Source organism: Amblyomma americanum, chromosome 10 (assembly GCF_052857255.1).
Source record: "Amblyomma americanum isolate KBUSLIRL-KWMA chromosome 10, ASM5285725v1, whole genome shotgun sequence".
Classification (NCBI taxonomy): Eukaryota; Metazoa; Arthropoda; class Arachnida; order Ixodida; family Ixodidae; genus Amblyomma; species Amblyomma americanum.
Genome location: NC_135506.1, coordinates 31,238,384 through 31,261,024, shown reverse-complemented (window position 1 = coordinate 31,261,024; position 22,641 = coordinate 31,238,384). Strand labels below are relative to the sequence as shown.

General features: G+C 47.3%; 2 protein-coding genes across 2 annotated transcripts; one reads left to right on the top strand and one right to left on the bottom strand.

Moving 5' to 3' along the window:
* The first annotated feature begins 1,636 nt into the window (after positions 1–1,636).
* On the top strand, positions 1,637–12,692 carry LOC144106765 (neuronal acetylcholine receptor subunit beta-3-like). The gene is made up of 8 exons (XM_077639612.1): positions 1,637–1,818; positions 2,534–2,697; positions 2,881–2,925; positions 3,370–3,482; positions 6,726–6,828; positions 7,906–8,063; positions 8,607–8,866; positions 10,980–12,692. The coding sequence occupies exons 1-8, from the start codon at positions 1,758–1,760 to the stop codon at positions 11,264–11,266; spliced, it is 1,191 nt and encodes a 396-aa protein (XP_077495738.1). The 5' UTR covers positions 1,637–1,757; the 3' UTR covers positions 11,267–12,692.
* A 344-nt stretch (positions 12,693–13,036) lies between these two features.
* Positions 13,037–22,155, bottom strand: LOC144107829 (acetylcholine receptor subunit gamma-like). Its single transcript, XM_077641037.1, has 8 exons — positions 21,998–22,155; positions 20,051–20,199; positions 19,145–19,189; positions 18,933–19,042; positions 18,037–18,133; positions 16,374–16,534; positions 13,895–14,157; positions 13,037–13,496 (listed from the first exon to the last, which is right to left on the bottom strand). The coding sequence occupies exons 1-8, from the start codon at positions 22,062–22,064 to the stop codon at positions 13,189–13,191; spliced, it is 1,200 nt and encodes a 399-aa protein (XP_077497163.1). The 5' UTR covers positions 22,065–22,155; the 3' UTR covers positions 13,037–13,188.
* Between the last annotated feature and the right edge of the window lie 486 nt (positions 22,156–22,641).

Below are 22,641 nucleotides of genomic sequence, written 5' to 3'. Positions count from 1 at the left end.
TAGCCTCTTTATCACCAGTGTCCCTTTAAAATGACGTGGCTTGGAAGTAAAACAATATTATGTGTGAGCAGACAGCAAAGTATGTTGAAGCCAGTGAGACGCTAGTTTTATGTCTCTTTTAGTAGAAGCATTCCTGGCAAAACCGTTATGGCTCGGAAATGGCTTATCACAACGTCATTTCCGTACATTAAGCGTCTGCTCCTATGGGGAACCTGCGCTGCCAAGATGGCACTGCAAATGTTCTATTCGGTGACTCAAAACTGCTTTTGTCAGCCGCTTGGGCCGCTGCAAACGCGAGAACAGATTCTGAGCGATTAGATACCCGCGTTTGGCTGATAGCATTCATTGCCTAGCTTATCTCGGCGTAGCCCGGATAGCTGACGCACGGCACGTGCGCCTTGGACAGAGCGCGGAGGCTCACGCCAATAAGCGCCTCAAGGAGGAGCGGAGAAGTACTAAGAGTACTACCCAAAACTGCTTGCTCTTCTCGCTAGGCAGTGTGTTATGGCGCTGCAATCGGCACCGCAAACTTCAGCGCAAGTTCCCCATACGCAGCCCTTCTTTGGTAAACAATAAATAAAAAAAAACACGCGTGCGTACCCCTATCTGAATGTCTGGTGCAGTTACCTGCATTGGCACGACATTGTTTCACTGCGCAATGTAATTTTGTTCGCAACAAAAGTCGTTGTTAGCTCTGTTTGTTGCAACTTTCTAAGTGACACTCTTTTGGACTATTTTGTATCCCAGTGTTGGTAGTACTGTTTATTACTGGAATAAAGGAACTGTAGGAAGCAGACCACACTGTACATGCTTAGCCCAGGGCTGGAACCTGAACATCGGCCTACAGAGGGGGAATGGTAAAAAGTGGGAGCTGTGAGCCAACTATCCTGCACTGCCATCCTATAGGGAAAATGCCCCGCCCATTCGCCCCAGTAAATGCAGCCAACAACAATTCCCTGCCTACATATTTCTCGTGGTTCGGTCTCTAGTAGATAACACCCTCTTTGGCCAGCAACAGCACACGGACTTGTTTACCTACAACAATACTACGCCTAGACAGCACTGGCGTAAAGTCCCTCATTCAGCAATATCGCTGTATAAGGGCTTGTGGCCAAAGTGTTCAACAATCGATGCAGCACATGCAATATATTCAGCATTTGCACGGCTCGCTCCGGGCACATATTTACGCTGTTCTTAATGCTGGCCCGTTCCATTAACTGGAACAGTTAATTACCTGTTTAGATTACTTGTACGTGTAATTAAGACATCTATGGCAGTCGAAAACGTATAGCTCCCAGCAGGCCTCCACGGGGCAGGTGGCGTCAAGACGATTATAAGGACGAACTGTGTTTCACCGTGCTTCTAATCCACCAGCATAGTGGCCAGCGCGACTTCGATGCAAGTCACTTATTGCTGTCAAAAGGCACCACCAAAAGGGCGCAATTTTTTGCCGGCTATTATCTGTTATAGAAGGACTACTGTACTATTAAAGTCTTTATCTATGAAGGCTATTCTAAGAAGGACCTTTATTTCCGTTAGGGTTATGCTATGCCAGTACATGTGGGGAAGTTTCGTATCGCGCCGTCTGTGGTCATCGCCGCTGTCTTCCTGATCGAGGGCGGCTTCGCGCCGAGGCCCCTGCAACCGATACGTGGACGCAGTGACGGCGACGTGTAAGCGAAGAACCGCCCGGGTCGGCCTTCTCCAAGCACTCCGCCTCCGCGGCCGGTCAGCACTGCGACGACGCAGCATCTAGGATGGCTCGCTTCGCCCGCGTAGGATCGTTCCTTTTCTGGCTATGTCTTCTCTGGAGGAACGGTAAACAACTTCTCTATCCCCTTTCTTTGGCGTGATTGTTGCTTGCTGTTAGAGAGCATCTCTTGTTACCGAGTCTGGAGCCCTGCACAAGTAGTCCGTTTTCAGCACTATGATTAGCTCGATGAATAATTTAGTTTAGGTTTAGGTTACATTAAGAACAAACGAAAGACGGTAAACTATTTCACTCGAAGTGGATATCTGAACCCAGCGGCGGGGAAAGGGAGAGGGAATGAGCGCACGTGCATACCACATACGGTATAGGACGTGGGTGGGATAGGTAATACGGAAATAAAGGTCTTTCGCAGAACAGTCTTCGTAAAAAAAGACTTTCATAGTAGAATTTAGGTTAGGTTAGATTATTAACAAAAGAAAGACATTGTAACTATTCCACTAGAAGTGGACACGTGAGCCCAGCGGGTGGAAATGGGGAGTAACTGAGCGCAGGTACATACCACACACAGTATAAGACGTGGGTGGGGTGGGTAATTCGATCAACCTCTACTTGTGACCGTGATGTTGGCTATAGAACAACGCTTCCGCATGCAGTGGAAGTTTTAACGTTTGGATTGAAGCGTCAGCCCCGAAAACGACAAGCAAGGACAATGTAACACTGAGCCCATTACTTATAAAGCAGATGGTTTCAATAAATGTCGGAGAATAAAGTGGGTGAACTCTTTTTTTATTTATTTGGGTTGACTGTAACTTTGATTCGTAGCGACCAGGGTAGTAGGTGGTGACGGTCTGAGTGACAATGACCTGTGGCGCCTTCGAAACGATCTGCTGGGAAAAGGCTACGACCCGGGGACGCGGCCTGCTTCTCACGCCAACGACACTACGCAGATTATGGTCCACATGGACCTCATCGACGGCCCTTATCTGGTGAGTCGCTGGGGCATTTGTTACCGTCATTTTGCATGTTTTATACACCCTGTTATTTCAAATGCAGTTGACGTTGACGCCGCCCGTATACGATCAAGTTTTTCAATGAATACTAAATTCATGCATTTTATTGCTATTCCGGCTTTTTTCTTCTTGTTTTGACCCATGTTCATCTCTGGCCAGCATCCAGACGAAGAACTATTCGACGCAGACATCGGTTTATGCATGGTAAGTATTCTATCTCGACAACATCATCACCAGCTTCAGCCTGAATACATTCACTGTAGAACCAAAGCCTCTTCCAGTGATCTCTAAACACGAAACACTTTAAATTCCTCACCTTGCTCAAAAGTTTGCCGCTGTCACGGAATCTTAGAGGAACCTTGGACCCTGGACGCAGAAGCCGAACGTGAAATGAGGACGGCGGTATCCCGAGGATGCGCACAAAAATGTATATAGATGCAGCGTTTTTACATGTCAAACTTTACGCTGTTGACGTGATTAGCGTTCTCGCGACTGCCGGTGTTTTGATATCGGGACGCCCTGAGTGTTTCTCACTGAAAAGTCATTCTACTGCGCATCAACGAATGATGCAATCTGCTAATCACTCAGTAAAGTCATTAAGTCCACTCATCCACGTTAGGGGCCTGCACCACTGGTCTCATATTCCAGGGCTGGAAAGACCTGCGCCTAAGGTGGAACGAGACGGACTACGGCGGTCAGAAGTACTTGCGTGTCAAGACGGAAGACATCTGGACGCCAGCGTTGTACATGATATCGCCTTGGTATTGTAATATCTTCCTTGCAGTCTTGCACGCCTTCTTGAGTTGGTTTAGAAGAACTTTTTGTTGGGCTAGATGGTGCATTTTGTAACAAAAGAACTGCAGCGCAACCAAGACGAACACAAGAAAGAGGCACACAGGACTAGCGCTAAACTTCATCTAACTTTATTCACTGGCAGCGCAACAAATATAAGGAAAAAACCAGATCACGTTCAGATACTAGGTCACACAGACACACACCACTATCAACAGAACCGTTCAAGATATGCCATCTCCGATTTGTATGGATTCACAGACGTATCGCTAACACACTATACGCCTCTCTTCCTTATATGAAATGCCTCCAGCAGTTCCCTAGCCCTAGTATCTTTGCTTTTGCCCAAAATATTTATCTCATGAAACCGTGGTTGACACTTTTTGCAGAACTGGCATCTAGCCTGCGGCAATGTTCTGCCGCTCGAGGGCAGTCAAAACACTCAGAGCAGTGCTGAGGAAGATACGCACCTGCCCTTTCATTTATGCACCGCCCTGTTTGGCCCACATAGACCTTCCCGCATGACAGCAGTATCTGATATACCACCCCGATGCAGCAATTTCTTTGCATGTCTGACGCGGCAACCACCCTTCTCTTTGCTCGCAATTCGCGCGCAGAGCTGTGCCATCTTGCGTGGGGCCGAGAAGGCAACCGGCACGCCATGTTTGTTAGCCACTTTTTTCATGTGGTCGGCTACCTTGTGCACATACGGCACAACCTCCGGTTTGACAGCCGTTTCTCTGCTGACACATGGCTGCTGCAACTTGATGGTTTTTATCTTCTGTAAGAGGGCTTCAGGCAACCGTTGCAGACCCAGTTTTGCTTCTTGCTACACATTTTTCGCGCAAAATTAAATGTCGTTGTTTTTCGTTGACTTCGATCAGGATGGCAATGCTTCTTGCCATGAAAAGTTAGCCGAGAATCTGGTGGTGATCACATAAACCATGACAACACGGCCTTAAAATATTGAAAGAAAAGTCTAATTCTCAGCACACACGTTGTGTTCGCCTGTCATGAAGCTTCGTGGTTTCGTAGCTGAGATATGCAGACACGTGCTGCTGCTTCAGTTTGTCTTCCAACTTTGCATTCTTTACGCTTGCTTCGAAACATGCCTCGTAGTAAGTTATCCTGTAATGGAGCGGCAAATAAAGAACATTCATTCAAGTTGAAAGCATTTATTTGTTCGGCAGGAGTAACGAAAACTAGTGGTGAACGTTGAAAAGCAGCACTTGTTGTCCTTGCCAGTATTTCTTTCACCTTTATTCTCAGCCAGTTGGGCGACGCTAATCGACAAACTTCTGTGGGATTAATTGCGTTAAAGTTGTCGACGATCGTTACCTCTATACAGTTCGTTATTATATTTCCGGAACTAATTCAACTTGCAGACGACAGCCGACCTATCTAGCTTGTCGCTAGGCAATGAGGAACTTGCGCTGAAGTTTGCGGTGCCGATTGCAGCGCCGTAACACACTGCCTAGCGAGAAGAGCAAGCAGTTTTGGGTAGTACTCTTATTACTTTTCCGCGCCACCTTCAGGCGCTTATTGGCGTGAGCCTCCGCGCTCTGTCGAAGGTGCACGTGCCGTGTGTCAGCTATCTGGGCTACGCCGAGAGAAGCTAGGCAATGAATGCTGTCAGCCAAACGCGGGTATCTAATCGCGCAGAATGTGTTCTCGCGTTTGCAGCGGCCCAAGCGGCTGACACAAGCAGTTTTGAGTCACCGAATGGAACAATTGCAGTGCCACCTTGGTAGCGCAGGTTCTCCATACATCTTGCCAAGAACCTGGCGTTCATCCTAGCCAGCGACTAATCTCTCAAAATAAAGCTTCTACGGAATATAGCGATCTTTTGCAGCATAATCATACCAGTGGTGGCTGACCTAAAAAAAAACAAACAGGCGAATCATGTTTGCTAGTAAGATGGTTTACTGATTTCTAATAGCGAATTATGATTGGCGTTTTCGAATGGCGAGCGAAGTGGCCAGAATTAGTTGATCCACAGCGCCGAGGGTAATCGCGTTGCCGAAATTCTAAAAACGGAAATGGCTATTACTAATGGCCAGCTACGAATCTCTAATTGCAACTGTGATAGTTTAAAGGTTCGCAATTGGAATTTAATCAACCATCTTAGCATGATTCACTGGTTATTATTATGCCGCAAAAGCCATCTTTATACTTCAAAAACCCTATTTATATAAATTTGTGGCGGGCTTCGCTAAAACACCCAGTATGAATGACGTATTTTCTCAGCGCTCATCTCTGCGGCCAATACTTGGAGCCTAATAGAAATGCTAGCGATTATCTTAGCAGAAGTGCAGCCAGTGACAAAAAGGGAAAAGATAGGCGAACTTTATAGAGAAAGAAAAAAGCACCATGCATTGGGTTACATATGGTGGTTGAAAATATTTATGTTTAAATTCAAAAAGAGGAAAAAGACATGCATGAGATGGACGTGTAATGCACAGGACTGGCTGCCTTGTGGTTTAATGCACAGCAAAAGTGGACACCAATATAAAGAATAGGCATTCAAGGGCAGCTGAAGTGATATGTAGGGATGAGCTTACTTCTGGAGTAACGGGTCGCGGCTGGCTCAAGAGACAGGATAATTGCATGTCATTAAAAAAGGCCTTCGTAACGCAGAGCTGGAGCTCAACTGGGATGACCATGTGTCCTCGGCACTCTACCTTCTCTTGCCATCATGAGTGGAATGTACAGTACTCACGGATTGAAATAGGACATTCGGAGCGCGTGGCCGTCGCTTCATGGAGTGCCGCCCGTAGACGCTCATGAAACCAAGGTGGTGCATTGTGGTATGGCGCGAGAGGGAGAACATCTACAAAGCAGACTTGCTCCTTCCGGTCGCCAATGAGCCGGCCTGTGGTTTACCACATGCCGCGTGGCACTGCAAGGTTAGCGCTCCGAATGTCCTATTTCAATCCGTGAGTACTGTACATGTACAGGACGTATAATGCGAAAAGAAGATCAGGGACGGTATTTTATAGAATTGAATAGATTCAAACAGGGCAGGGTACAGCAGAGAGTCGGTCGGGTGTGGGTGAGGTTAGGAAGTTTAGTTAAGGCGGACGCAAATGGCACAGGACCGAATTGTTTGGACAGATACGGGAGGCGCCTTTTTGCCCTCCTGTGAACATAGTTTGGCCGACGACGACTGTAGCGAACGAAAAGAGTAATTTGCTCGGTTTCCATCTGCACAGGTCCGACGTGCGTTCCAGCATCTTCTCCAACAGCATGGTCGACGTGTCGGCCACAGGCATTGTACTCATGTGTTCTGTGGCGTCTGTGCAGTCCTTCTGCAACGTAAGTGGCATCCCCTCGTGTACCTTGCATACAAACGACTGCTCTTAAAGCGAGCTCTCCGGATGAGCTACCCCGAAACTAGCTTCAAGTGCCACGACTCGTTTATTCACTCTCACATGGCAGTGACAACAGGTCAGTACGCAGGCATAGACGGCAGACAAGAAGGTTAGCGTGGGACATGGACCTTATCGAGTGTCGTACTTTATAAAGCTGCTTTTAATTCAACTTTCCTTACGTCTAGTTCTTTTTATTGGTGACGTATGTCCGCCTCCATTACGTCACCGGCAAACTGCGACCAATGACAGCGGGCACAAAAAAGAAAAAAAAATTATACGAAGCGTTACGAAACAAAACCTAAAGCATTTGCTATTGCGTGACCCGTAACTATGGCCACAAGCGCCAAAAATTATTTATACACGAAAGGTGGAAGGATATAGAGCTATGGCTTTAACTTGTCCTCCCGCAAAAGGGAAAAAAAAACCTTTTTCGTTTTTTTGAATTTTGAAATTTTTAAACTCAGTTGGATTGCATTTTTTTCTTATATCGAATGAAACTTTAAGAGATCTCGGCGCAGGAAGTGTTCTATAATGGAATGTACAGGGTCGGTCAAAAGTTACCAGGCCACAACGTCTGCTTTTGAGCAGAACATAGTATAGTCAGAAAGTTACGACACCCGCGAAGCTCACAATACCTGTATAGGGTACACAAGTATCGTACTAACCTATGACTGTTTTTATAGTTTCACCGGCACCGTATGTGCCAGGATATACCGAAGAAAAGCAGACCCTGCGGCCTGCGAACTTTTGGCCAACCCTGTACATGTACAGGGCGTATAAAGCGAAAAGAAGGTAAGGGGTGGTGTCTTATGGAATCAGATTTCGCAGCAACAAGTAAGAGTAGCCTTTCACAATCAAAATGACTGCGCAACATCTCGAAACTCTCTAGTTCTTTCATCATTACAAGTGAAAATATCCACACTGAGCTACGCAGTGCTTGCTACTGGTGGCTGGAAGATGGCGCGAGTTGATGATGTCCAGTAAATCTGGACTTGGGCTTAGCGATCGTGTCCACCCGCAGGCGGACATGACGCACTTTCCGATGGATCGCCACGAGTGCCTGGTGGAGTACAGCCCGATACTAGACGTGGAGAAGGACGTCAACCTCACCGTCGAAAGGGTGGGAACTAAAATGGCGGGGGACTTTGAATTCGAGCTGGTCTCCCTCGACGGCGAAAGGTGCGTGGTGGTCGGTTCGTTCTTCTTAGTGGGTGCCGTTGTTGCGAAAATATTTAAGGGGAAGGTCGACCCCTAGTGTCAACGTCTTTGGTTTTGACTTAAATTTCTATATATCAGCATTCCCATTCAATGGAATCGTACGCAACGTGACACTGTCTGTATAAAGAGTTTTGTCTACAACGCCTATACACTTTCTATACAGAAATCCTATAGACTAGTCAATAGGCAATACACATCCTATAGACAGTCTATAGACAATCTATAGATTTACGCTCATGCACTTTTAGTAGACTTTTTCTTTAGACAGTCTATAGATTATGAAAAGACAAAAGGAAATATCTATAGGAAGGCAATTGAGTCTATAAGAAGTCTATAGACAGTCTACAAAACATTTTTGATAAGGAAAAGCTCATGTGTAGCCTACTATAGGTCACCTATTTTTTACAAGCCAGACGTGGGTCGTCGTAAAGCAAAATCTAACAAAATCTAACTATTTAACAAAATTCTCCTGTGCCTCTTGTCTCTGCTCATGGTATGCTTCAGCACGATCACGGATTACGGGGAGTACGGCCGCTATTCGTCCGTGAAGTACCGCTTCATCCTGCAGCGGCGCAACCTGTTCCAGCACTTCACGCTTCTGCTTCCAGCGGTGGCTGTGGTGTCCCTCAGCCTCCTGGCGCTGTGGCTGCCACCGACCTCGGATAGACGCTTCGTGGTCGCGGGCGTGACGTACCTGACGTCACTCCTGCTGCTCTACCGAGCCGACGCCGCAGCGGCCGGCTCCACAGCAGTTCCAAAGATTTGTAAGCACCAGTCTTTTTTAAAACTTTTTAGGGGGCTAGTTGGTCGTGCATACTGATACTGGGGAGCGCCAGATTCTAGACAAGGGAACAACACCACATAGGAACACCACGAGACACGAGCGCGTCTCCTATGTGGTGGAGTTCCCTTGTCTAGAATCTAGCGCTCCCCAGTCTCTTTCTGTAAGCACCTCTGCTGCGGAGCTCTTAGCGGTTACGAAACTCCTCAGACAACGTGTGTATACAAAAAAAACGAACCGCTGGGTTATCACTTTATAATGCAAATTTCAGCGAGACCTGTCAATTGTTTCTACACGGTATATGTACGCACAAACCAAAACTGCCTCTGAAAATCGCGTTGTAGTGCGTTGACCGGAGTGTAAGTTTTTATTTTAACGCGACACGTCATGGTATCGAACGATGCGCCACCACCGCCGCAGCAGCAGCACCTACTTCTCTCGCCACACATCATGCTACCACAGTACGCCCAGACGCGCTCTCTCCTTACAGCCCACGTAATTTTAACGCAATAGCATTACACGTCTCATTCTAAAGAAAAGCCGACTTCCTTCCGTCCATGTCACGACGTAACCGTAAGCACTTTGGTCGAACATTATAAACTGGTAGTGTGGGAATACAACCTCTGCCCTTTGGGTCGCGAGCCGAGTGTGCTGCCTATGGAATGGAATAGAAGACTTTATTGCTCTATATCTCAGAGAGATTGGCGGTGGGCCGGTGTCTTCATGTCGTGAGACCTGGCCGCTTCACAAGGTCGGCGCCCCTATTCCAGGGCACCGCTGAGTCTTGCTGCCTCGCAGGCTCGCTGCACAATTGCCCGTTGGGCTGCGAGCTCGCTGCTGGTGCGCAGACCCTCCCATTGTTCCGCTCTTGGGTTATTTACTTTATGGAATGCGAAATTACGCTTGCATTCCCACGTGATGTGGTATAACGTGGGGGTTGCCCCGCACCACGGACATGTATCCCTATACTCGGTAGGGAACATATTGTGTAGTGTGTGCAGGTTGAAAAATGTACCTGCTTGCAGACTTCACCAGCTGACTGCCTCGTGTTGTGTGAGCGATGTGTGGGGTGGGGGTATTTAAGTCTCCGACCTCTGTTGTGGTTAAGTATTTCTGCATACGTGCTGCCTATACATCACTAGGGAGGGTTCGTTCAGTGCAATAGTTTAGAGGCTTTGTGCTACCACCTCATACCGCATAGTAGACAAAAAATCACTTAGTTAATTGTTGTCGTCGATGAGCGTCACCAATTACACGCAGCTTATACAAGTTGAACAACCGGAAGCGACATATGTGACGTGAGGGTGGGTTAAGCGTCGTCTAAGTCTTCTTTTCCTCCTATCAGAGCGTCCTCCTTCTTCCTCTGCGGTGTCGTCCTCTCCCTCCTTCACCTCCTCACGCTCCCTACAGCCCTCTCCACTCTCATACTCTCACTCCTATTTGTGGACGACGCCATCATACTACGCCGCGATATCTGGGAACGAGGCATTAACAGCTCTCGCTGTAAAACCAGCAATCTGACTGGTACAAGACCAGGAGTTTAGCAAACTGCGTCTAAGCTTCTCTCGCCGGCTGAACGTACCGGTACCTCTAAAAAGCCAGAACAGCACGGTGCACTTCACGCATTTTTCGTAAAGAGGCAGGCCTGGCGTTTGTTGAGGGGCTATTAAGGCGGATTCACGTCACACGCCGAAACACTGCGTTTAGGACATCGCGTGACTCCGCTAGCGGAATCGGGACGAGCGATTCGCATCTGCACCCTTTGCGAACGAAACACTGGGGTCGGCTTTATTCGAACGGCGCACGAACAATGAGTTAAATTGGAAAAATACGAAATGGAAATTTAGTTCTCCAGCTTCCTGTTTTCTGTCGTGCGGCACCATTGCTCCCACTTTGTCCTGAAGAGCCATCTTAAAGAGTCAAAAAGCCTATTTTTAAATATTACTGACAGTCTTCGCTCAACACAATGTATAGAGAGGGGCAAAAACGCGTACTTTCACATGAAAACTCACGCAAAGTAAAACTTGAGGAATCAATACTTGGACACCGTGTTGCTGTGGATAATTTGTGACAGTTCTTCTTTCGCTCTCTCGCAGCCATTGTGTTGAGCACCAGTGTCCTGGTCAACGCCCTGACCATCGTCCTCACCATCGTCAACATGAACCTCGTCCGGTGCCTGCCCAAGTGGAAGCTGCCCGCACTGGTCGCCAAGGTGGCGGGTTTGATCGCCACCGGTGTACCCCTGGTGTGCCCCGGTCCCAGCGCCTCCTCCGAAACTTCCACGGCGGGTTCTGCCGACCAGAGTGCCCGTGTTGTGACCCGTGCCCTTGATAGGTTGTTTTTTGTCGCGTGCGTGCTCACATTCATCGCGATCATCATGTGAAGCAAGAGACCTTAGCTGGCTCTTTCGTTAGCGATCATCAGGTTGATTATTAAACAACAATGTAACGATTACAAGCTGCTCTGAGTTGTCTGTGTTCGCATACGTTGTATTAATGTTTCTCCATGTGTGAGCGCATTTTGTTTCTAAGACGTCTGTTCACTACGTCACTGCCCTTCTTAAATTTATTATAGAATTATTTTTTTTTGTTTCTGCATATGCTACTTGCCGCCATTTGATCACAAAACGAACCTTTATATATTTTCCACTGAGGTCACTAACTTTTTTTAGGTATTTGTATTGTTATTTTTGTGATTTATCCGTTCTTTTGTCGCTGATATATTCTGTTTCTTGCCTTTCTTCTTAACTGACTGTTTTTTCTAGTTGTCGTTTTTCTTGCCCTATTCGACTAATTGCCGTGTTTAAAAGTCTTACGTTGCGCGACGTAGATGTGGCCAGGTCAAGTGTTTTATATCCGCGTTTTGTAATGGCTGTTGGAACTTTAAGGCTATGAAGTTGATAATGTTGATGATGACGATGACGACGATGATGATTATGATAATATATGCAAGAGGTACATTCTTCCGGAAAAACGGCGTTAACAGCAATATTGTAGAACCTCGAAATTGCACCCCACGTCCACAAGCTGCTCCGAGTGAATTCCGGCTTTTCCCGGCCGCCTCTCTGGGCACGCGTGAATGTTAAATAGCATTATTTATATTGTTATACCTCCATTTTACTTTGGGGTACGCTCCTCAAATCCAACAAGACGGGAAGACCACAATGACCAGCAAAACGAGGCCTGCTGTGCAAAGAGGCTCTGGGAAAGAAACTAGTTGCAAGGTGCCCACACCTTGAATAGCCCGCTGTTCATGAAGTTAATAGCACTGTGGTGAGAAAATGTGATAAAGCGAGCAGATATGAAAGGCAGCAAGTATATTACTTTTAAAGCAGACCTGCTATAGGCTGTGTTTTAAGTAGAGCTGAAAGCCTGAAAGTCAGTCGGGCGTGTGCATAAATTGACCGCAGGTTGCAGCTGTAGGGGGAAGTGCAGGAGCCGACAGTGCTTGTAAGGACGAGTTCAATCGTCGCTTCACGGCAGTGGCAATTCTAGCTGATGTGCTTATCCTGCATTCCGAACATCCCGAAGAAGGCCTCGTTAAATCATGGGCTTTGCATATTTGTTGCTGCGTGCATGTGTTCCAACGTTTACTTATCGATGCCAAAGAAATGAAGTCAGTCAGGGCCGAATTGTTACGATTATATTCTACTTCTATCCAGTCCCTTTTCTTAGTTCTTCTCGTCGCACATTGAGCTACTATAATGGAATAGTATTAAGGACAAAAAAATCATCCTGTTATACTGGCTGGGCTAGATCGGTAAAGAAGCTTACACTACGAGTATATCTAGGGCGCCGTGCAAGCCAAGAGCACATCAGATGCCTGCCTTCGCCCCGCGACGTCAGCTCGGCTGGAACAGGGTACCGAGTATCCAACCTCGGAAAACATTAACAGGATCGTCCATCTGACAATGGTGACCCAGCTTGGTTTTCAGGCACTCTAGGCTACATGGTACATTGGCAACTCCAGAAGAAATTCCATCACAGGGTTATAAGGCAAAGTATGGCTCCATGCATTGTTTTCGATTCCCTCTTCGTCATGGCGTCATTGCTTTCGAGATGCTACTGCCCCAACATCGAGGCACACCGAGGCATACCGAGGACGGTAATCACCTATGAGCACGTTTTGATGCAAATAAATTTGAGAAACGTCGCAGTTCAACAAGAGGATATCTATATTTTATAATATGCAGATGCAGCAACACGCAGTAATGAAAACCAGCGTTGTTTCCAGCGCAAGGAACACAGCGGCGACCCAGCCACGGTGGAGTAAAAGCAGGGACATTTAAGGTGTGCGCATTCGTTGCTACAAACACAGGACGACGAAAGCGGCCGAGAAGACGAGGCCAAGGACGCGGTCCAGGGCACGAGCAGCCGTGTACCACTCGCGGGCCACTGCGTTGCTGAAAGACTTGTTCTGCACACCGCCGTCATCCTCCGCGCCGGTCTGTCCCCCGGGACACGGGCAGGGCACCCGGAAGGCAAGGAACTCGGTGCACCTCACGAGGGCCACAGGAAGCGTGAACGATGGTGGTCTCCTGGCCATGTTGATGCTCAGGACGGTGGTGGCCGCGATCAGGGAGTTCAGTAGAACCGCGCCTCCGAGCACCTTGACTGCGCACCGATGGGAAAGAAGCGCCTAGAACAGCAGCTTGGGCTTGTGTTCCTAGGAGGTTTTACTGATTTTCTTTGTGTCTGTACGACTCGACCCAACATTTCCTGCTGTAGCTTGTAAAAAAAATACATCTTGGCAGCTCGCCAACTGCAGTTTGCATATGTGGCACTCTCCTGCCAAGACGTGATGAGCGAGCAGGACCACAGTGATTAATTGCAAATGGAATGCGAACAACAGAACAAGGCGGATCAAACCAAGAGTCTGAGTCTTGCTAGGTAGTTTAAAAAGAAACTAGCATGGTTTCTGCACAGCTTATTTTTTGGAGTCATGAGCCCTAACTGCACCCTCTCTAGCTCGTCAGACATTGCAGTACAACGCTGGCTTGCCATTCACTGACCTATCTTAGGCACGCCGCTCGATCCGGAGACCACGTCTTCGGCCCGGTAGAGTAGTAGCAGGGACGTGAGCATGGCGGCGCCGATCAGGGTCAGCTTGCGAGGCGATTCGGGAGGAATCCAGAAGACCAGGAGCGACAGAAGCACAACGGCGACAGTGGGCACCAGGACAGTGAACAGGTGCAGCGAGGTTCGCCTCTCCAGAAGGACTCGGAAGATGATCTGAGGATAGACGTACCTGCCCAAGTCGAAGTCAAGGCTGGTCCTGCGGTTCGGTTCACACGGGAAAAGATGTGGTGCCAGGAAGCTCATTGTCGGACACGTAAGACGTCGGAATTCTAAACGCATGACACGGATTCCTCTAAAGGCAACGCGTACGTGCATATTTAAGCAGTGTATACGACATTTTAGACGTCAGCAAGGCTGCGTAAAAGACATCGTACAGGCTCGCCCTAAGCCCTTGGTTAGGAGCAGGTCACACAAGGCAACTTGTTGGGAGTGTTTAACCGTAGAGTGCAGGTAAGACATTCCTTAGTCAGAGCTAACTTGCCGCGCCCACGGGTATTCTTGCGGGAGTAAAAAGCTTAGTAAAAACATGTCACATAATTACGGTACAACAATATCGAAGGTAAAGCATTCCGATCTTGAATTCTCTGAACAAAAGAAAATTGCAAAGGTTTGTAGTGAAACTTAGGGTGCCTCGATACAACTTGCTTTGGTATGGCGGCGACATCTCCGTCATTCTGGAGCAGTGTGTGTGTGTGTGTGTGCGTGTGTGTGCGTGCGCGTGCGTGTGTGTGCTTGAAGAAAGCCAACAGTCACCGAAACCAAGGTGCATAGAGGAATGTTTCTATTTTTTGTAATTTGTAGTGCCAATCAATGGGAGAATAATACTTCGATTAATCTGTCGCTTAAAGGAAATTACTTACAAAGTAGCAGAAAAAACAACCATGCCGCCGGTGGGATCCGAACCCATGACCTCCGAATATCGCGTCCGGTGCTCTACCAACTGAACTACGGCGACGGCTGTCCAATCTGCTGCTTTCGTGAGTATTTATGTTTTGCGTGTAAGCGAAGCTTGAGAGTGATCACAAGCGCCACCCTCGTCCATAGCGGCGGACGTAGCACGTCCTGTATTACCGCGAGTGTGACGTGAAATGTCATCTAACAGCGATGGCAGAAACTGTGCAAAAACCCTCTTATGCTGCCTAGGGCATCAAGACTGCCAGAATCGAGACACTTGTTATGCTCTTTAGCAGACAAGGGAAGGGAAATGAGGGGCTCCTTTGATATACATACGGAGGAAGCCAACAGCCGCTGAAACCAAGGCGCATAAAGAAATGTCTCTATTTTTATTAGTTGTGCTCACCCCCAATGAGCGAATAATACTGCGATTAATCTGTCGCTTGCACACATCTAATTATAAAGCAGAAGAAAGAACAACCATGCCGCCGGTGGGCAAACAGCTGAAGCCGCAATCAACTGAATTAAACATCATGCGATATGCGACCAGCGAAACGGGATACCAACATTGGACAGCGTTTACAAACATTCAATAATGCACCGGGCACTCACCTTTCGACCTCGACTGTTCCATTATCTATTAATAATATTATGGCGATAGCTGTGTGTGAGATTTTCTGTTGGGCCAACGCCGTCCACAGTTTTACACACATTTACCGAAAACTCAAGCCATTACCGGCTGCCCAACAACGACTGTGTCTAAGTGCGCCTGAACCGGAGAAAGCTCTCTCCGGGATTCCAGTACATGGAGTCCCTCATGAAGTCAAGCAAATGTTCAGAGATGTGGTGTTGTGCCACTTCAGTTCTTTGTGGAGCTCTCCTCATCAGCCATGTGTGACCAAGGGTCTCAAAAGGTACCAAGCCACTTTGGTGCACCGCGTTCGCACGGATTCTGCTCGTACGCCGGCGTGGATGTATAAGACTGGCCTAGCGTTGTCACCATTGTGTTCAACGTGTGGTGTGTGTAGTGACATAGAACATTACCTCTTGTGCTGTACTTTGTACAACGCGGAACGGGCTGTGTTATTCGGATCCCTCAAGAAGGCAGGAGTTCCTCACAGTTCTCTTCAGGACATTGTTTCGAGTAGAAGGGATGCTTCTCGCCTTCTTCTACTTTACCTGCAGGACACGGATTTGGCCTCCACATGGTGACCTCAGGAGTGTCTATTTGGGTTTTTGCGGTCAGTGTTTCTGTGATTTCTATTTAAGTGTCGCTACGGTGGAGCAATTGCTGGCAGCAACTGCAAGGCTAATCCCACCGGTAGTTTACAACCACTCAACTCAACTCAAGGCCTGGGAGAATAACTGTGGCTAGGGTGAATACCTGTGGTCATCCAGGAGAGAATGAAAGTTGGGCATACTTATGTGGGTGGGAAGGTGGGGTATGGTGGGATCACCATGCCCCTTGTTCTACCAGGGGTAAATGGAAACGTCCTGGAGGTAACGTCTCACGCATACCGTGTCGCCTTCATGGACAGGACTCGGAATTCGGAGCGCTGTTGCTCTAGGAGTTCCGGTTGTCTCGCCAGCGTGAGGTTGATGTCTTTCTCCTGGGACATGGCGTTGGTGAAAACGATGTTACACCCGTGCCGGTCGAACGGAAAGTCGCTCATATCCGTCTGCCGAAACGAGAGGAAAGGAAAAGGTAGAAACAAGGGGCAGAGGCTTTACAAAAAAAATTGATTGGCCTTTATGAATCAGAGCTGTAGTGGCGACATCGAAAAGGGATTATGGTGTTGACGAATGCATCTGCTTCATATATGATAACAAGTAGCCTCCCCACTCAATAATTCTTAAAGGCTGGGGAAACGGGTGGAGTGCCCTAGATGTAAAATTTGGCTTCTATGAGGGTATGGGTTTTCGTCGGAGTTCACTTCAAGTTGGGCTCGTGTTGATGTCAGGCTGCTCAGTGAAGTTCGCATATTCATATGCTGTATTGTTACTTATAAGTTCATATCTTGCCATCAAAGTCTCAGTGTGGACCGGGAAAATGAAATAATAAAATTTAATTCTATTCCATTTTTACTCGTTTTGCTGTTGACCATTGTCTCAAGCGAGGTCACGATACCGCTACTGCCGGGAGCTGTCCGTCGTTGCAGCGGATGTCACTAATGGGGTAGAATAGAATGAAATATGTCGCTATGTTAATTTGGCACTACAGTGCTTCCAAGCCAGAGACTCACAGCGTGGGGTCTTACGCTAGCGTTTTAGGGTGCACTATAAATAAGCAAAAGGACATACAAGTGTTTTCCTGCGATTCTCTGATGATTCATCAATGTTCAGCTATATTTAATACCTCGGAACGCAAGGTACAGAGGTAAATGTGCGAGACAGAGTTTTGAATCTGCGATATTTCTCTCGGTTTTGACCCATGTGGGCACATCTATAGTTGTGTGCTAATTTCATTCAAGTTTCGACAAGAGGACTTGTCTTCTAGGTTAAACTATTTTTATTTTGAGCAGTGAACCACACCTAACAATAATATCCTGAGCGCATTTAAAAGGGCGCTGACAACAAATTAAAGAGGTGTCTTTGTCCACACGAAGACAAGTCCGCTTCCTTGTTCATTTAGCGAATGCTAATACAAGCTAGTGTGATTGGCCGTGTGTCTTTAGGTCTCATAGCTGCACATTCACAATCACAGTGGAGGAAGCCGCCGCAAAACGTCGACCTCTCTAGAGCGCGTCTTCTCCTGTCTTCACGGTTCTGTTTCACAACGTACTTGTAATAACTAGCCTCCAGCCACGCCCCTTCCAAATATATCGCTTAAATATTTCCTCCCTTCCTTACATTCACTTCATATATTTGGAATCCTACCAAGAACGCACTGATATTCATAGAATATCTTTCTGAATAATGGTTCCCTTTATAGAAATCCCCTATCTATTCAGGCACTTAGATCTGACCTCACTGTGGTTTGCTGATATGACGCCACAAAATCCTCTGTATGTTCAACAGCATAGGATTGATGTGCAGAGTTCACCACAACAGAGTTCACCACAACAGACCTCTGATTACTTTACGCGAGTTCCCTAGCACTTGGTTAAGTTCCTTCATCACACAATCTCCTCGCACATCCCCAGTCCGACTGATTCCGAGATGCATCGTCGAGGCTACTGACCTCGCATACTGCACCTATGGAGTAGAGAGGACACCAGGACACTTCGCCGGCGCTGTTCAACGACGCCAAGGCATCCCTAGGTCCACGCACGTCTAAACTGAAAATGAAGAAATCCAGCTTCGGCCTCAACTATACCAATGCTGGCAACAACACCCGAAGCAGCCATGTGACTTTCACAGAATTCTTCATTCTGAAAGCGCCAGAAAAAAAAAATTGGAGAAGAGACACATGCGCTCCGCCTTGAGAGTATGACGCGATAGCGTAATGGGTTAATGTCTACATATGCAGAAGTTTATTCTCTACATTCATAGATCCCTAGGAGTCCTGGTGCAATGATTAAGCTATGCGCCGTTGCCCGCCCTACGATGGCAGGTGCTGCCACCGGTGGGGCTTGTGAGATTCATGTTGCTCTCCCCGAGCAACTACTCGATAGGGTGCCCCGGGTTGGCGATTGCCATCTGTGATATTCCTCTGCGAAAACTACTTAAATCTTGAAATGAACATCTTAGCATGTCATGAAACCAGCGCCACTTCAAGCTTTCCTTTCCAGCTTGCACGGCCCTCTGCGGCAGCCAAACCCTTACAAAAACATTTTAGACAGTCTATAGACTGTCCATAGACTTCTGTCTACAAAGTCTATAGTCTATATACGAACCATAGAGCACAGTCTATAGGCAATACAAATCCTATGGACAGTCTATAGACAATCTATAGATTTATGGCCACACACTTTTAGTAGACTTTTGTCTATAGACAGTCTATCGACTATCAACAGACAGAAATAATTATCTATAAGGAGGCAATAGAGTCTATAGACTGTCTGTAGACCATTTTTATAAGGGAAACACGCTGATTGTTCTAGATACGGGCAACGCGTTCACCTATATGATACTCACGGTGACAGGTGAATCACGGAAGGAGTCCACATTTCGCTGGAGTTTACGAAGATGCTCTCCAAGCCGCCGTACTTGTCGGTGACCCAGGTGAGCCGCTTGTCCATCCATGACTTTAAAAAAAATTTAAAAAAAACCAGAGTGGCAGTTCGTGCAGCGCGACGCACGTATAAGAATAAGTGGGACGAAGCGCGAATAATGCCACGTTGTCTTACCAGGCACACAAAGGCGTTCATGAACAGGTGGTGACGCTTTGGTGTCTGCAAAGGGAGCAGTGCCATGCGAGTTAATCTATTGAAATCATAACATCTTCGTCACTAAACAGGGGAGAGCGTCGTGCGTGTTCGACTAAGTGTGAGGATGCTGCGAGCCGTTGTACTCTTAACACCAATGATTTGGTGACCAGGACACGTGAGCAGGTTCGGCGAACTTTATTTTAGCCAGTCAACCAAACCTGCCAAAAATATTCTGCGCAGATTTAAAGGGGCACTGGCGACAATGAAAGGGATGTCATCGATCAGAGATAACCACCATCTAATGACGTAGAAACTGCTTTCAATGAAACCGAAGCTTCTATTAGCTAACGCGAGCAGAGAATAAAACACAGTTATCGACATTAACAGCCGTTTCCTAAAACACACTGCAGTGAAGTCAGGAGGCGAAATTTTAAGTTGCATAGAACTTAACACAAAGGCTTGCGCGCGTGAATATTAAGGACACTTTTTATTGCTGCCGCTAGTGAACTTTTATCGCACACGGAAAACTAAGAAAATAACTATGTATACATAGAAAATGAAAGCAAGCGCACGATTCTCAACGCATGACCACGAACGTGATGAGTTCGAACCTAATGGCGGGAAAATATGTTTAAGTCTTCGTTACCTCCATATTTCCCGAATGAAAGCGTCTTTTTCCCCGACACAAGCGTCAACAGCGTGACGAGAGGAACAATAACCGGACTTTATAAGGAACAAAAAAAAAACGACGGGGTTTTTCTTTGGTGTCACTCTGAAACTATGTCCGCAGCCGTGTAGGGAAATCCAAACAATTACAGTATGTGAGACCGCCATCCTTCCGGCCCAAGGAAACACCCGTAGGTATGCCCCCTGTAAAGTCCTTACCAGGGTGGGAACGCTAACGGGCTTGAGTTCAAGGGACACCACGGTCGTCCCGTTGACGTCACCCTGTGGCTTCACTGTCCTCTGGTACTTGCCGGAGTGCAGCAGATCCTTCCTAAGTCGCTTAATCTCTTCCGTGTTGTCACAGAAGGCTGAAAAAAAAATAATCAAAATAACAGTATCAATGATGGAACGCATTTGAAGTCCGTATCTCTGTGTTCGACGTCCCTCACGTCCGCGAATTTTTGTCCGAGCTCAACAAGGATTGGCCCAGCCTGTCTTACAACAAAAATCCTCCACAGTAAGGTGTGCGCAGCATGTTTTTATGCACGCGAAGGTACAAGGACCCGTGTTATCAATAGCGGCGTCAACAATGTTGTGACAGAGGTACATTGCAGCCAGTTAGAGTGGCCCCTGCGATAAGCCACCGTTTACATGGGTGCGCATCGAAGCTTTCGCGATGCTTGTGCCACCCTGTGTCACAGCTGGAAGTTAGGGTTCGTGGGCTTGGCCAATTACGCTTCTATCTACAACAATTACCGGTTTCTCGGCGGTGCACCTAGCGCATACTCCTAGAAAACAGCGGCCGCGCATGCCCCGGTCGCCCGAAATGGAATTTTTTACCGTTCCCCTAGACTCCCGTGACTCCCACTCACTTCGATGTGATACGCCTTCGCGTTTACTTGCGTTTCTGGAAGGCGTAGTCGCGTCTGCTATCTTCCTCCTGCTGCGTAGCGATCGACTCCGCATCGACTAAGTAGCACGATACTCCGTATCGAAGTGGACCGTTTACACGCCTAAACGCGAGAAAAATCGGTCCCTCTACGACTATGTCGCAGCCATGTAACCGCCGCTTATGTTATGTAGGATCACTTAGACGAAGAAGATATGGTCTTACATGGTAGCTCTCGTAAGAAGAAAAATAAACGAAAGACGCTGTAACTCTCGTGCGAAGCTTTCCATTTTCGTCATTCTGTCATACTTATCGTTGCGAGGAGGAGGAGGAGGAGGAGGAGGAGGAGGAGGAGGAGGAGGAGGAGGAGGAGGAGGAGGAGGTTATGACAATAGGAGAGGGGAGTGAATTTTTTTCAGGGGCCTCATGCAGGACAGGAGAGTGTCACGGCAAAATATGTAAATATATCTTTTCCAAACCACCGAAAAATCATCTACAGAGACTCGCCGTCGGCGACAGCTGTTTAGTAAGAATGTAATGATCATCTGAAAAATGTGCGAAGCAAAACATTTTTGGATAGTCGGTGGGGATAAATGCACAAATAAAGCGGCATAGTCGAATATGATAATCCGTCGCTTTCTGGTAAAAGCCCTGCCTCCAAGAACCTTCAGAACTTGACGTGCTTTAAGCATGTCATGAAATTAAATGTTTTCAACCTAGTTATGGCGTGAGTTGGGTTACGTAAGCACCAATTTCTCTGATGCGACCGACCAGGAGGTAAAAATGCATGTTTTTGTCTAGATGCAGAACATTAAAAATTTTTTGCTGAATAGTTAAAACGAAGATATTTACGCAACGCGGCAAGCTGCAGTTAGCGAAAGAAGTCATGGTGAGACGCACGATCTAATATTTCGTGACAATACTCAGACTGTCAGCGATGTCGTTGTCGGAGATATACTAATGATTATAATGCATATGCTGTAGCTGTTTAACGTCTGGCGTTATCGTATAAATAACTGTGTAGCAAAGCTGAAATCAACACACCTTGTCGATCAGCCCATGGAGAACAGAATACATACGGACTACCAAACACACTGTTCCCTATCATATATAACATGATTAATGATGCAAGTCGCAAATGCTTCACTGGTGAATTCGTTGAATCGATTTAAAGCAAGGGAGCGAACAACTGGAAGCTTCAGGAGGCGAAAGGAAGGAAGAGGGGCGAAAGAAAGAAAGAAAGAAAAAGAAAAAGAAAACGAAAACATCCTCCCTACCTCGCTCCAAACACAAGGCGAATACACAGAAAACGAAGGCGTGGTTTGGCGGTCGTGGCATCCGCATGTCGCCTGCGATACGGAGAGTGAGCGGACGCCGACGACTTGGAGCGGGAAGCACTGCTTCGACAGCCGGTGGTGGTGTCTTCCTTCTTCTTTGCCAGGGGGCGTATCTGGGGCACCTCTCGGGTTTACTGCGAACCTTGCGTATCGTGTTCCATGAACTCTGGCGCGAAGCACAGATGGAGCTAGTGGAATCAGGGGAATGAGTCAATACCATTGATCAACGTAACAAATTAAAAAAACAGATGGAAACATTCCCCTCTGCTTTGTTTGGTTTCTGTGAATATTGGCTTGCTTCACACGGACGTCAAAACGAGCCTCTCATTTCCGTATCCTAGTATGCTCAGTAGCTTAACGAGGGCCTCAATTCTGGGAGTCTTGATGCCATAGGGTAGTTCCGCAGTAGAAACCACATGCGATGGAGTTCTCGCACATGGCTTGCGTTGTAGCGCAGAAATATACAACTATTCATATCATGTGGCGAGTGTGTCAATCCGAACCTCTGGCGCGTTTCACCTGCAACCGCTCTAAGCGGCTTGCGCTGTGTAGAGTCAGTGGAAAAGTGCGCACCGATTATAATG

Excerpts from the sequence above, each read along its gene's own strand:
- LOC144106765 (XM_077639612.1), top strand. The coding sequence starts at position 1,758 with ATGGCTCGCTTCGCCCGCGTAGGATCGTTCCTTTTCTGGCTATGTCTT. Across the intron at positions 2,926-3,369 it reads CAGACATCGGTTTATGCATG|GGCTGGAAAGACCTGCGCCT; the intron begins GTAAGTATTCTA and ends CTCATATTCCAG. Across the intron at positions 8,867-10,979 it reads CACAGCAGTTCCAAAGATTT|CCATTGTGTTGAGCACCAGT; the intron begins GTAAGCACCAGT and ends GCTCTCTCGCAG.
- LOC144107829 (XM_077641037.1), bottom strand. The coding sequence starts at position 22,064 with ATGCGGATGCCACGACCGCCAAACCACGCCTTCGTTTTCTGTGTATTC. Across the intron at positions 19,190-20,050 it reads CCGTTAGCGTTCCCACCCTG|ACACCAAAGCGTCACCACCT; the intron begins GTAAGGACTTTA and ends CTCCCTTTGCAG. Across the intron at positions 18,134-18,932 it reads TCCGTGATTCACCTGTCACC|TTTAGACGTGCGTGGACCTA; the intron begins GTGAGTATCATA and ends CTTCATTTTCAG.